The 15,714-nt window shown below is 38.6% G+C and overlaps 1 protein-coding gene across 22 annotated transcripts in view; it reads right to left on the minus strand.

Annotated features, from left to right (window-relative positions):
- MECOM (MDS1 and EVI1 complex locus) overlaps nucleotides 1–15,714 on the minus strand; it is a 519,851-nt gene that overhangs the window by 31,559 nt on the left and 472,578 nt on the right. For 12 of the 22 annotated variants that reach the window (XM_081138849.1, XM_081138845.1, XM_081138848.1 and 9 more), the window contains 4 exons: nucleotides 13,452–13,554; nucleotides 9,875–10,091; nucleotides 4,589–4,736; nucleotides 3,158–3,311 (listed from right to left, as the gene is read on the minus strand). In XM_081138849.1, the coding sequence (XP_080994975.1) occupies nucleotides 3,158–3,311; nucleotides 4,589–4,736; nucleotides 9,875–10,091; nucleotides 13,452–13,554 (622 nt within the window). Of the gene's footprint in view, nucleotides 1–3,157; nucleotides 3,315–4,588; nucleotides 4,737–9,874; nucleotides 10,092–13,451; nucleotides 13,555–15,714 lie in introns of all 22 variants that reach the window. The other 10 variants (XM_081138844.1, XM_081138847.1, XM_081138842.1 and 7 more) reach the window with 1 other exon arrangement.

Below are 15,714 nucleotides of genomic sequence, written 5' to 3' on the forward strand. Positions count from 1 at the left end.
TAATGCTCCTGTGCACATTTAATAGATACAGAAACATGATATGCCTCCTAGGTGATTGTTGAAACAAATTTATAGAAGAAATTAAATGGAAGACAAAACGCATTTATTGCTTTCATGTGATGACTGTCTTTAAGCAGAGAGTGGCTGAGCTCCTGAGTCAAAGCAATAATAATTAAAAAAATAAAACTCATTCAAAGGTGATTTTACAGACCTTCAGTCATACAAAACTCACCCAGAACTTAGATTATCCCATACACCACCAAATAGGAAGCAACCAAGTGATTCCACACCGATTTCTTTTACTACTAATGGTTAAAATGCATTACTTCATATATTAGCGTGCTTAGTAATATTAAAGTAGTTTCCAACTGTGGGATGATTCATAACATTGTAGAGAGGCTGTAACAATCATTTTAATGGGAAGAGAAGATGTGATTTCTTTTCAAATCATTCTACTGGAATATATTGACCAAAGTCTCCTTTAAAAGTATATACTAGTTAACCATATACAATATGGATATATATGTGTATATAAAAGAATTTAAATAGTACATATAATTAAATTCTTTGATACACTAATTAAAACCATATGATGTAGAGGGTAGAAACATGAGACTTTCACTAGTTACACTAATTCAGCTATGAGCAATAACAAGAAATAGTAAATAAAATGTTGGAATTATAAAAGTACACTCATTAAGAAAGTGACACCTCCCCTCTGGGCATTAAAATGTCTTATGGGTATTCAACCAAGGTGTAAGTTTTTGAAGGGTTTGAAACTTTTTAGCAAAGCAATGTTGCTCTGTGCACTTCTTTCTTAGAGCTCAATAGATTTTAAAAAATCAAGAGTTTCTCTATATTGGAGCAGCAGAAGGTGCATTTGACTCTCCCGGTTGTACCGTGTTACACGGATGAGTGGTGTCTGTGAGAGACCTCAAGAACATAGCACTGGGATGTTTCCTTAGGCAGAGGCTTCGCTTTTCTCACTTGAAGGCTTGGCCCACCACAAACCACCAGGTCTCCAGGTAAATGGGCTCAATTGATGTTGAAGTCCCTACTCTACTGTAATTTTCTCAGCAATAATGAATTAGCCAGCAGTTAACATTGCATTTTTCTACTTATTAAACAAATTAAGAGGTATTTTGAATATATTCAGCCTATTAGAGCATGTGGTTTCTATTTGGGAAGGCTGGAGGTTTCTGTAAAGGCAGTGAGTAATTACCTTAGTGATGGTGACTTTGGGCTCAAGCTTGGCGGTACACTGTAATAAGAGACAGTTGCCATAAACACACCAGTGGGGGTAAAGCGTGGTGTGTGGCCTTCTGGTGAGAAACAGATATCAACTCTAGGTGAACCTCCTCCACCCCAAAGTCTCCACACCAACTCCTCTTTTGTTCTGAAATTACATGGCTATTATTCATAATTACCCCATGGTTCTCTGTCAGATTTTATATTTGAAGAAAGCCATCTGCTATTTAAATTTACCAATAATTACTAAAAATACATTCATGGGAAATCATTTGTGCAATCTAATTGGAGAGGGACACCCTATAGCACTTTAAAGTGAAATACTTGACTTCAACACAATTAAAATTCCAGATCCTGGAATCTCAGATGATAGCAATCTGTATTCTCTGACTTTTATTTTAAATTATAGAGAAAGCATTAAATGGGTGATCCTAATTAGTTGTGGTCTATTTCACTTTTCCCCCCACCAAAACATAATAATAAATTTATTAAAAAATAATTTCTGAAAAATTAGAAATAAATGAATTATTTATGCCTGTAGTACTTGCAAGGACATTTTTAGGGCATTACTACCTAGAGTCGAGAATGCTTTTTTTGGGATGAGAGCTCTAAAATTTCTATTGTATACTTTATTTCCTGCAACTTTCAACGGAGTTTCCCCAAGGGAGGCTAGAGCACCCTTTTGTTTATCAGCTAGTGCTCCTCACTCCACCCAGGGAACATGTGAGCCAAACAGGACTCTAGTATAAGCTGGAAAAGGAAAGGAAAGCTCTGTTGGTGCTTGGAAGCACAAAAGAGGGCTGTGTCAAGGCCAAATGGAGGAGGGCTAGTCTCTGGCATCTCCACGTTGGCACTGAAAATTAGGGTTTTTTCCATTAGGTCCTGTAGTAGTGTCTCCTATACCTACTACAAACCATCGAGTATTTGTCAAAACCACTATTAGCAAGCGTTCCCAAGTCAGAGGCTTTGCCAACTACTGAGTATGCTTCAACCAGTTCTAAGCTTATCTGGATCCAAAATCAGTCCTGAAGTTTGTAGCGCAGCTCAATGAGTCACTGTGTTTACATGCCCAGCCGAGCAATGGATCAAAAGAAGTCCAGAGTCGTTGCCCAGATGGATGAAGAACCACTGATTTTTCCCTATGACATATTTCAGCACAACACAGAGAACAGGAGTGGTGGACAGAAGAAGAACTGAATGAGGACTTTATTTTACTTTATTTCAAGTGTGTTACTAAAGTGTTCAGATCGGATGTCCCCTGAAAACACACAAGCCCACTGCCTGTAAGTCTGCTTTAGTGCATGAGTTACAGAAGCAGCGTGTCCGGCATCAGAGTGGAAATGTTCTGCTTTCCAAGTAACTGAGAACCACCGATCCACAGCCTGTGATCGGCAGCAACGGGCAGATTAAAGGGCCTTTTATTTCCCTCTCTCCCCCCACACAGACCCTCGCACACATACACACACAGTCGTCAGCCCCCTGGCCAGGTGGGGTTCTTCCGGCTCCTTTCTGATCCAGAGCAGGTTTTAATCACTTCATCCTGGTTAGTGGAATATGCCGTTTGCTGCTGTGCAAAGCCATGACCGCTTTCGGCGTGAGACAAATCTGCTTGTCCCCATTAAATTCTACAACCCGGGGAGGCTTCCTTTGCAATATTTAACGACTTCTCTTTTCTCTACCAGGGATTGATTTCATCTCAAAGAAAACACCCCAGGGATCATAGACAAAATACCATGGATCTGGTTATAAAAGACTTTTTTCTGGGATTAGAAGACAGCCCTACTGGATTGGGCCACAAGTGGCTAATGCGGAGACCCCTCTAAAGGCCACGGGGGCCGCTCTCCTCATCACAGCACCTTGCGGACGAGAGACAGATGCAGGAAGGAGGGCCGGAGTGTTAAAAACTTACAGATAAAGGGCTTCACACTGCTGTGGATGTGCTTGTGCTGTTTGAGGCCCGACGACGTGGCGAACGTTTTGCCACACTCCGGGCAAGCGTGCGCCCGGGCGCCGACGTGCTGCGAGCGGATGTGCCGCTGGAGGTTGCTAGGGTCCGTGAAAACCTGCTAGGAAATGAGTACTGATTAATCGAGAAACTTAACTCGAGGACACAGCAAAGAAGCCCAGGAGTGACTCGAGAAGGAATTCTGTTTATGTGTTTTGTTTTTGTTTATTTGTTTACCCCGAAGACCAACAGAAAGTCATGTTTCCAAAGTGTGCGCCCCTCTAGGGTACGGGTGTAAATCATTCAGCTCTGTATCCTTGGCACAAGTGTCCATTGGTATCAGCTGAACCAAATAGTGACATTATTAGACCATATTCAGGCCTTTTTTGATCCCATGTAGAAGTGATTGGAGTGGAATAATAAAATGCTCGCATGACATTATTAAAATGGGTATGCTATTTCCATGCTTTAAATAAAGACACGCTATGTACAAAATTGGGGGGATTTTTACTAAAGAATCACAAATCTATTCAAGGAGTTCCCCTAGGGGTTAAATTCTAACTCCATGTTTCAGTAAATTACCATTAAGCTAAAATCATTCCTTTGGATACTCTACTAACACAAAATAAAATAAAAGAAAGAAAAGAAAAGGGCCACCCCATACATCTGGGAGCAACATATGTCTAACGATAATTTCAAATGTCACAATTTCCACTGGCATGAGAAAAGATATTCAAATGCTATGAAAAGTTTTTGCAATTTGAAATCAATGTTCATGATACCAAAACATCTTTTGGTTAATTGAGAAACATGAAAATTAAATGATGTGAATTATTGTTCCTGTATGGTCAAGGTGAAGTGCATTCATCTCACCCTTATGTTGTTCTGCAACTGGCCACTAAGGGACTCTACCTTTAATTAGAATTAAGTTTAATTAGAATTTATGGTGGGGATTTGGGTGGAAAAATCTGCAAATGTAGCAGTCTCCCATTCTTTCTGAATAGGCATTCAGAAACTTTATGTGACTTCCTCACAAATTGCTATTAAAATAAATCAGTAATGTGCATTGGATAAAATTTTCATTCTCCGTAAGGCTATAAAACAACCCCATGCTGGCAAGCCAGTAGCGGAACCAGGAATTTACCGTGGATGTCTGACACCTAGTTCTGGAACTCACCATTAAGCCTCACTTCCTCCCTTACAAAAATAAAACGATACCCACTAAGTGTTTTTATACACTGCACTAATGCCTTTTAGCATACAACACTCAGTCTACTTTTCTCAAGATATTTATAGTTTCCCCTCTCAAGGCTTGTTTTTATATATCGTAGCAAGTGATAGATTAAGAGAGAGCAGGATGACAGAGAGGCCAAGTAGTCTACAAATTCACTGTACCTTGGCACAATTTTCACATTCATAGTGCTTTCCACTGTCATGTGACATCTGGTGGCGAATTAAATTGGACTTCCAGTTAAATGCCTTAGGACACTGATCACACTTGTATTCCCTCTCTTCAGTATGTGACAACATGTGTTTCTCCAGGCTGTTAAGAGAACAATTAATTTCGTAAGACGTGGTGACAAAGAACACATTCATACACAGAACGTCATTTTATTACCAGTCCAACTGGCAATTACAGAAATAAGAAGGAAAAGTTGTCGAGGTGGGGAGGAAGGAAAAAAAGAAACAGGCTTGCGACAGGCAGAAGTACATTTTATGTTTCCTAGACTGTGTCTCTCGCTAATGCAGAGAAGTACCCCTGTTGTTAGAAAATAAATCTGCTACAGCTAGCAGGGATTAGCTGCCAATTTAGGGGCATGATAAACAACTAGCTATTTGTCAAGTCTGGAGTCGCTACACACTTCTGACAGTAACACATATTGCTAACACCCACTTAAACACAAACACTCAAACAGAAATGTTAAGAAAATGCTTAAGAACATGCAAGCAGGTATTCTATCTGATGTACATAACCTCGAGATTCAAAAAAGTACTTCTGTTTTTACCCATGTCGCCATATGGGAAAGTGAGCTATAAGCGAACTATTCAACAAGCAACTTCTCAATATAACCCTGGAAGAGATGAATGGACAAGCAGATGCACTGATGGATGACTATGTCTGTGTAGAGAGACAGAAATAGATATAGATATAAAGGTATAAACATTTTTATATATGGAAAAATATGTATAAATAACCTACTAATTATGGAGGAAAGAAAAGTGTATAATATTTTAAGTGAATGAACTCTTAAAGACTCTCAAAAGAAAAACATATGAAGTTTCTCGTGAGCATAGTTTCTGTTTTAAAGCTTAGAATACTTTTCCTTCTCAAATGTTTTCTTCTTCTCTAAAAATTGTACATGAAGTCTTCATGAATGTAATAAAAATGAACATGATAGATAATGGATTAGTGTGATATTCAGAAGGCGTTTGCAATATCAATATTTTTGCTAATTAAATATGCAAACACATAACACAGTAGGCAACTACCCCCACATAAAATAACCAGAGCTCCGTGGAGAAAGCCTGTTTCAAATTTGAAGAACAAAATATACAAGATGGGCCTTGAACATGTTGTTATGACAAAAAGCAATAAAGTTACAGATCGTGTCAAAAGAATTAGGGTGCCAACTTGAAGAGACGCCCAGTGAACAAATACAAAGAAATTTAAGCATCAATAAAAATAACCTCATCTCTTAACAATAACAATATTAAAAAACACAGGAACAGAACCTCACTGGTTACCCTTGGAAGATTCTGGAAAGCCAGTAATTATTCTGAAAACTGGTAAATAAAAGGAAAAACTCATCCATAGGCCCTGTCCCTCCTATATTAACTGTACACAGGATGAAGAAATAAAGAATGAGGGGAAGATTCTCTGTATATAATTAATCTAGATAACAAAGAAAGAAAGAATGATAGAAGTAAAACATTCATTTTGCAGCCCCTAAAGAATTACTGAATCTAGGCAATTCATTATGTGCCCCCTCATAGAAATAAATAATACCACGAATGAGGTATTCTTCCCAAAACTTTGAACCTAAATGTGATCAAGGCTTGGGATATAACTCAGTTTACAGGAAACTGGGGGCTGGAGAAAGATGTTAAACAACTCCAAAAGGACATAATCAGCAGATTCACACTGGAGGAAATGCTACAGGAAAAACTACTCAGTTTCTTCTATAAATAAACTGTAATGAGAGAAAGAGAGAGAGAGAATAAATGAGAATGACAGAGCAGAAGGGAGAGACAGACAGACAGAAAGACTTACTGACTTTAAATGGGGAACCTGTAAATTGAAGGATATAAGTGGCATGTCAACCTGTTGCAGTGATGGGCCTTATTTTGATCATGATTCAAGCAAACATTAAAACTCATGAGATATTGGGGAAATCTGAACACTGACCAAATATTTTATAATGTTAAGAAATTATTATTTTTCAAGTGTGTGTTGAACTTACATTTTAAAGAGTCCTTACGATATACGATGAACTACTGATGAATAAAATGATATAATAGCCATGATTTGTTTCAAACAATCCTAAAAGAGTGAAGCTGAGACAAGATTGGCCTTGTGTGATATTGAAGCTGAGTATATGGGGTTTATTATGCAGTCCTCTCTAGTTTTGTGTGTATCTGAAACTTTCATAAGAAAAAAATCCTTTAAAAAAAATTCAACAACAGCAACAACAGAAAACCTGCCAAGCATGCAATCACACTTTCTCTTCCAAGTTTTATGTTTCTATAAGATGACCACTGTCAATTTGAGTATCAGGTAAGACCTCTGTGCACCTAGAATATATTATCCAGTGGATAATGTATAGGCTGAGTGTGTGGGAGTGTATGAAAAACGAAATGCCCTTCCTCATATTTTGATAAATTAACAACACCTTTCCCCTATTTTTTCTCTTTCTTGGCTCCCTCCCTACAATTCTATTCATACTGGCACATGAACTTATTTTTCCTGCCCCATGAGTCAGTCAAGTTGGTAACACTATTCTATTTGAGCACAAGTGGTGATATCTCTGAGAACAAAAGGTACCAGGGGAATGCAGGTGTGTGGAGTCACAAGAAAGGCCCTATCTTTATCTACACTATGTAATCCTCTGTTAGTTACACAAGTTGAAATGTTAATGAGAGAGTTAAGAGAGAGATAACAACAACTGCAGGTAACATTGAACCTAGTCAGGGACATCTTCCAAAATCATTGTACAGATGGCTATTCTCACTGTTGTCTTTCACAACCCATGAAGGCATGCCATTTTATGATATATATTATATTCTAATATGTATGTCAAATCATCAGCTCTAAAATCTAGTGGTAAAAGATTGGCCTACAGAGTCTTACTCTTGTCCCTGACTCCTAGGGTATGATACAGCTTTTAGAGTAGACTAAGTGGCACGTAGGGGGGAAAAAGATAGCAAAGCAAGGATTATTTTCCTTTCTTTGCTTCTTCTCATTTAGCATAAAATCCATACTGTTTCAAGGAATTCCCAGCTATCGAGTCATAAATGACAGAAAGAATTAAAAGGCTAATGCTTCTCACAAAAGCAAATGCTCGCTGCTTTCACAAACTTAGAAGCAATCCAGTCAGTCATTACTGAGTCTTCAGTTTTCATAGAATTCTACCCCAATTTATAAAGTTTTTATCCCAATTTATAAGTTTTCCAGGTTTTTTTCCATCCTTTGCATATCTACCTTTGTTTTTTGCTCTTTTTATGATTGGGGAGGGAGTATTCCTTTCTCAACATTTTACATAAAAGATACAGAACAGAACAAGGTATCATGTCAAGAAAGGATTTGTCTTTCGTTCAAAGAACAATATAGGATTTGATAAAGTGGAAAATATCTCGAGAACGTAGGTTCTACACATGGCTAAGTGGCATAACCATTTGGGTGCTTGACGTCAGGTTTCCTAGAGATATGCTCTATCCACCCCACTGAGACGCCGAGAGAGCGTTCTGGGGGCTCATCCAAGGCCAAATAATTCCTTTCCTAACTGCTTCCCACTCACAGCCGCCAGCTAGTCAGAGTTAGAAGCTTTCTCCCCCTAACAAGTATTGCTATGCACTTGTAGTAGGAAGTAAGAATCACATTTTAGTGTTTAGTCTGTCAATTTTTGTTTTATAATGCTGTCCTTTATTTTTGATAATAAAATTGAAGGACATATACTTAATCTCTGGCATCAGAGATATTGCTTTGCAGTATAAATACTTGTTTTACTCCCTGGAATTTATTATTTTTATTCTGTTTTTTAATCTGGACACAATTATATTTAAAAGACATGCGGCAACATTTTTATTTACTACCAATCCATGTTTTACCGAAATTGCTATGTAACAGAGTTAGTCTCTATGTGAATTTATGTCAAGCAGTAAATGTGAGTTTAAAGGGTAGTGGGAAAGCCTTCTTATTCCCCCAAATGTTTTCTCTCTTAAAGCTAAATTAGGCCTGAATTTTCAAAGCTAGAGATGCATTCTTTTGATTCAGTTTCCTCAAGGACTGAGTTATGCTTGATGCCTTTTTAGCTATTTACGCATTAAAATGAATGACTGCTGGATGAAATAGTTTCCTGTAAGAGGCCTCACCAGAGAGGAAGGTGCAACTCAATCAACAGAGGTGAAAAGGAGAGGGAGGAAGGGGAGGCATTAGGGAAAGAAAGGAAACAAAGTTGCAAAGTGAAATAGGTGGAGTGTCCAAGGCAAACTGAGCAATTCACACTCTTGAATAAATCCAGTTAATATACTACCATACTCATTTAAATACAATGGTGTTATGTTCACTTGAAATTCTGATTATAGGTTCCAAGGATCATTTCCGCATTTAAAAGCCAAAGAATGAATACAATTATCAAAACTGTGGACCAAGGCAAAAACCATTAGGTAGAAACAAACAAACAAAAATTATATTAGCTAGTTATATACATCTCTGATCTGAGAAACCGTTTTGTAGCATAATTATCAGTAGTTTTTTAGAGGGTGGGCTCCAGGGTTGCTGTTTTCCTTAATAAAAATAAAAAATGTCCTTGAATTACATTCAAAAAGCTATAAAAAGTTTATATATGATTAAAATATGATTTTCATCTTGGTAAAAATAAGAATTAAAAAATTATTTCATTTAGATCATGTTCATTTGTTTCCTTTCAGGGAATTCAACATTTTCTTCACTGAGCATGCTTTTCTTAATTCTTTATATATGTGCAGTCTAAATAGTTGAAATTAAATCCATAGGTTACACTGATCTATCAAAAGACCATCTATCTTTCATTAAATGAGTAGCAGAAGAGGTCTTTTTCATCATCCAAGTGTTTCTAGAGGTAGCTTTACTGATTAGCATGTGATTACTTTAACTAGCATCATCGTTTTTCCAGCAGTCTTCACTCTTCCTCTAAGTTGTATTTTACAGCAATGTTAAACTTTCAGTTGGCGATGATAACACTGCTTAAATAAAAATAAACATTTTCTATCTGGCGTCCAAATAACTAATTCCAACCTCATTGTAAATATTTGACAGATGAGAATTTCCTGAGAAAAGTGACTTCTGAACATGTTACTAACACACTCATCCAGCTCATTGCACTTCCAAATTTCCCATCTGCACAAATTCTGAAAATTCAGCATAAGAACATTTTATCGCAGAATAAATAAACATGTTTTGTAGTGCAACATGCCATTTCTAACCTTTGCAAATCAGGAAAAACTTGGTCACATTCCTTACACTCCTGGATTGCATGTATCTCTCGCAGATCATTTTCACTTTCAAGTTTTTGTTGAAAGTCTTCTTCCACCATTGAAAACGCTGAATGGGGAGTGCTGCACGGGAACTTCTGGTGATCTGCTAGTTCCGCCTTAGACTCAAAGAGCTGGTCGCAGTCCTCGCAGCGATACTGCCGTTCTTCTGTGAAAATAACCCCGGAGTGACTGAGATCGGGAGATCGGGAAGTGCACCACGACCCAGCACGTATTATCAAATTATGGAAGACAATAAAAATGACTTGGTTTTCATGCCTACCACTTCACTTTCATGGAGAGTAGAAACAGTAAGAAAGTCAAGACAGAGCTTAGAACAATAACATAAGCGATTATTGTAGCTACCGCGTCAGATAGAACCCTTCCAGGATTTCATATCCATAGGATATTAAAAGTAGCAATGACCACTTACTGAGCATCATCTATTTCCTCAATCTCGTACATGGATTACTGGTATTCCTCAAAACCTGATTACAAGGAATCGTGTGTCAGATTTTCATTCCAATTTTCAGATAAGGGTATGGAAACTCAGGGAAGTTCAGTAACTAGTCAGGGATTGCACAGCTAAATGGTTGTGCGAGGATTTGAACCCATCCCTGTTCCATACCCTTCTCGCTGTGCGGTGATACGCAGAGGATGCCTGGGACACAGTCCCCATCTGAGCCATGCTTAAGCCTGGTTAATATCAGCAAACTTGAAATGCTTCATTACATTCATCATTACTTATAATGGGACACAGGATGTTTTTAGCACTCTATTGGGCTCATTTATGTTACCCCAGGGTCAGTGCTAATTGGCATGGCTTTGTTAAATGGCAAACATAGCATGAATTTGCACTTTAAACCAGTGAGATAAATAAAGAGTAGTAATGGGGGCTAGCGATAACAAGGTAATAAAGTGTCAGGGGGTGACAGTATTATTTCTATTCTTCCTATGTGAATAGCTTTTGGTCCACTCATGAGGCCATACCACTAGGCACAGATCACACAGATACAATCCCAGAAGTCTTGAAAATAGCTCACAATACTGAAAGACACCCAGGGCAACAGCAGGACGCATAATCCCTGTTTTATAGGCCTACAGTCAGAACCTATAGCCCGTTGTTCACTGACTGAATGTTTTTGAGGGAATAATTTAGTCACCAACCGAATGCTAGGCATTTTGTTAGTGAATTAATACATAAGAAACTCAAGGGGATATACATGTGGACGGAGTGTGATATATTTTATGACAGGTGCATGCATAGGGCCTAAGGGAGCTCCGAGGAATATGTCTAATCCATCTAAACTGAAAGACAGAAGTTCAGAAAACGTAATAAGCAAGAATCAGACAGGTGAATTGGGATGAGGGTGGACACTGCATCCGGCAGAAATAACATGGACCAATGATGAAGGCAAGAAGAGTGTGGCAGCCTCCTGAAAGGCCAAGCTATAGGGAAGCATGACAGGTTTAAAGGGTGCACGTCAGGGAGGAGTGGGAAATGGAGTTAGAGGGAGTAGCAGGTCACCAGGGGCTTTTTAGGTCCCTGCTGGGAAAGGAAGAGAAAGCCACTGAAAGCTAGAAAACCAGTCCGAAACTGAGAAACTCAGCAGAATGGTCAAACGGGACTCCTGTTGCTGTAATCTACATATAATACTAGTAACGGGTGGCCAGAAAGGTAAAGAAATTAGTATGTAGATTCACTAGGGTTTGTCAACTTGGGGTGTAGATAATTAAGGAAGAGGGAGATATTCTAAAATAAATCACCTCAGCTCTAAAGACAAGTTTCTCAGTGACATTAACTAGGTAACAGAAACATTTCTTATCATCTGTTACACTATTCACATATTTAAGATCTGAGCCAGGACTCTGAACACAGCAGAACCTTCAGGCCACGTAATAAATGGAAAAGACCTAGGTTTTAAAGACAGCAAGGCCTTGGTTTGAATGCTGACTTTACCAGTTTCTAGCCATGTGGTCTTCACCAATGTAGCCTCAGTCTTCCTATCTGTATAATGGAAATAATTCATTTCTTACAGGTTTGATCTATGTGTAAAGATTAAATGAGATAATGGGAAACATATAATAGCTAGCATATAGTATATGCAAAATGCATGTGTTTCATTTTCTCTTTCTTAAGAAACATTACATCTTAGAAGTATAAAGTACAAATCACCATTTAAACATCATAAACATTATATACAATGTATATGGCATATGGATGGATAGGAATATGACACAGTGAAAACAAAAGGTTCAAAGGTATTGTGAAGGAAGGTAATGTGTGAATGGCAGCCCCGAATGAAGAACAGTCACTTCTGTTTAGGCTTTTTAGAATAGTAAACTAATCATCTAAATTTCCAAAAATAATTGTTTAAAAACCTTTTTTAGATCTAACATTCATTAATGAAAGATGTCTTGTACCAGGCAAAGCCCAGATTACATTTTTTATCATTTTAGCGCTCCCGGCTGCCACGGGGCCCTTTTGGGGCAGACCTCCCATTCACGTTCAGACTCTACGAGGCTCCCCGACAACACAGGGTTTCTTAAATCCGTTTGCTTGCCAGAGTTTCTAAGAAGAAAACAATTTCCGAAAGGCTCCCCAAAATATAGCTGGTATAATTCACAAAGAGGTGGAATGCAGCGTAGCCAAAGGAAAGAGGTTGAAGTAAAGAGCCAGCAGAGTGGGGGCTTCCTTCCAAGGAGCCACAGAAGCGGAGGCCGAGGCTCTCCCGTTAGGAATGCCAGAGGGATGGGAGGTGGCGCAATCTCCACCTCTCAGCGACACTGGGACGGCCTAACCCCCTTCCCAGGGGCCCTTCCAACAGCAAAAGACACTCTAAAGACACCACCAGGTGAGGCTGAACCAAATCACATTATACTCGGAGAGGGAAATAGCAAAGAGAGAACAAATAATTAAATTATCATCCCAGTGATGCAAATCAATACAAGAATTTTTTCCTAATCTTCTCTAAACATGCATCGCTGGTCACTATTCTTTTTTATACCCCCTTCCTTTGGTTGAGAATAGGTCTCTGGCAAATAAAAATTCCTCTTGCTCTAAAATTTGCTCGTCTGTACTTTTCTCCCAGTCCCCAGCCTCCCAACCCTGTCCCCTTCGACCATGCTGGCTAGTATTTGGCCCAAGGAGAAGCAGTGCTAGAGCCTCGGATGGCAGAAACACGCACTAGATGTACAAAGCTCAGAACCAAGCTCTCTGGGATGACTTCTGCACAGTGACAGGACTCTCACCAGAGTCTGAGGCATTGACAAAAGGTTGAACTGTGTGATGTCTAAATATTCAAAATTCCCCTTGGCCTCCATTTCAGGAAAGACCTCTGCTTACTTTAGCTTCACAGTAATACTAGCCAGATGTCAACCCAAGAAAACAGCCACTCCGAGGGAAGGGATATGTTAAAAGTGCCACCGAGAAAACCAGGAATCTAACAAACACCGAGCACGATGGGCCCTTCTGGAAGCTCCGTCGGTGTCCCAGCGAGGGCCACGCGCGCGGGTGCGCTCCACTCACCGTGGATGTCGGGCGCCATAGTTTCATGGGGATAGTCTTCACTCTTCATGAACAGCAGGAGCTCCTCTCCCGGTGCAATGTCCGCGACTACTCTGTAAAATATCTTCACAGGACCAGAAAGGGGGCCGGGGGAAGAAGGAGAAGTGAATACTAAGAAAAGGCAAGACATACACTTTCTCATATCTTAACAAAAATATGCCTTTTATTTGTTTTATTTTTTTCAAAAGACGTGTGACTTCCCATGTTATAGACTGAAAATTAGGCCTCGGATGATAAATGGAAAGCTGTGGCTCCCATGCCGATCCACTAATCTTTTCCAAATCCTACTTCACAAATCAAATTTTCTTAATGCAAGGCTTGATGTCACATAGACCCTGTATAATGTTTAACAAAGAACTTTCCCGTCTCTGAATTCCTCACTCTAGTGAACCACACACACACTCAGAGTTAAAAGCGTCCCGCATGACCCAGCCGTGGTCCAGCTAAGGGTGGCAAGGGACACAATCACCTCCCTTGAGCATGTTCTCTCTCAAAAGTAGCATCTTCTCAGCAAGGTACCTTTAAGGTAACAGTTTGGAAGGACATGACATAAAGAATTACGACAGCAAGATCTGCAGAGAACATAGTCAAAGGAGAGTATTTTGTTTTTCGAAACCTAATCCCCTCTCACCAATCAGGACCTGCCCTCCTGCCCTTGCTCCTGATCCCACTCTTTGAAAGCAGGCACTAGGCCTTCAATTGATTCGCTTACTGGGGCTTATGTCCTTACTTTCTAGCAAAATGCTGAAGAGAGGAAGGATTTAATAAATCCGTTAATGACTGACTAAAATGCAGTGGGGCGAGTGTGAAAAGAACCCCGATCTATAATTTCTAAGAGCTGCCCACCTTTCCCCTAACCAGCTCTGTGACCTTAGGCAAGTCACTGAACAATTTACTTGTCCAGACTTCAGGGGTTTTTTTCATTTATAAAAGCATTTAATTTGCAATATATACAAACATGGAATCATTATGTTGCACAGCTGAATCTAATATAAGGTTACATATCAGTTAGATCTCAGTGGAAAAATATTTAATCATGAAAATATTTAAGGTGCTTATTCATTTTACCATCAAAATTTTCAGCTTTTAATTTTATTCTAAGATTATTTATTAAACAACAGTTTTGTACCCTGGTAGAGGTCATAGAAGAAAGAATGAAGCTATACAATTAACTGGTAAAAATAAAACCAATAACATTCACACACACACACACACACACACACACACACACACACCCCAAAAGCAACAATGATAACAAAATAAGGGGTGAATTCTGCTCATTCTCAATCCAATGGGGGATAAAAATCACAACACAAATTGGTGCACTCTACTAAGAAATGGGAAGGATTATTTTTAGAAGACATTGCTCTAACTATGGTTTCTTGCGGGATCATTTGATATTTCAAACTGAGAAGAGTAAATTAACATCTTATAAGATCAACAGAAATGTGCATCACTGTAGTTGTATTTGTTTATCTTTTGAGAAGCAGAGGACATTAAACATAAGTACGTGCCTCTTTATTCCAGTAGGTGGCTCTAAAGTCCAATTGTTTATTTTTTCTATAAAAAGACCAGAGCACAAAATTGTCTTAAATTCAAAAAAATAACTCAATGAGGAGTATTTTCTACTTAGTTTCTTTCCTGTTGAAATAAAATCTTTTTTTCATTCAAAAGTAATTTAACCATGTGAAGGTGATTTATAGACAATAATGTCAAACACAAAATGTTATATAATATGTTATAATATAACCTAAGATACTTTATATCTATCCATAGATAGAATCCAGACTATTTTAGGAGAATTACCTGTGCTCTTTCTACAAAAACCAGGGAATTTACAGTTTATATCTTATTAAACTTAATTAACCTTCCTAATTTCCTTTCTTTGGAAGTACACTGAGAACAGTTCTGCTCAAAAAGTTACCAGATTAAAAAAAATAGTGTGCATTTACTTTTTTTCTTCAAACCTTCCAGTTAAATGCTTATAAGTACCCTGTTTCATTCTGGAGTTCTATTTCCCCTTAGAAAACAATGGACTTCTCTCAACAGTTTGAATCACCTCTTTTTTTGGCATCTCTCAAAGGTTTAACTTATTAGCTTCCTTTCCAACAACATGTTGACATTTGAATTGTGACATATTAGAACTTTTCAGTGGCTTCTCGGAAATAGTGAGGTTAAAGAGACAATACCCTGCAAGACCGTAAAGCAGAGCAGTTGTCTCTGC

Source organism: Miniopterus schreibersii (assembly GCF_964146895.1).
Source record: "Miniopterus schreibersii genome assembly, chromosome: 5".
Lineage (NCBI taxonomy): Eukaryota > Metazoa > Chordata > Mammalia > Chiroptera > Miniopteridae > Miniopterus > Miniopterus schreibersii.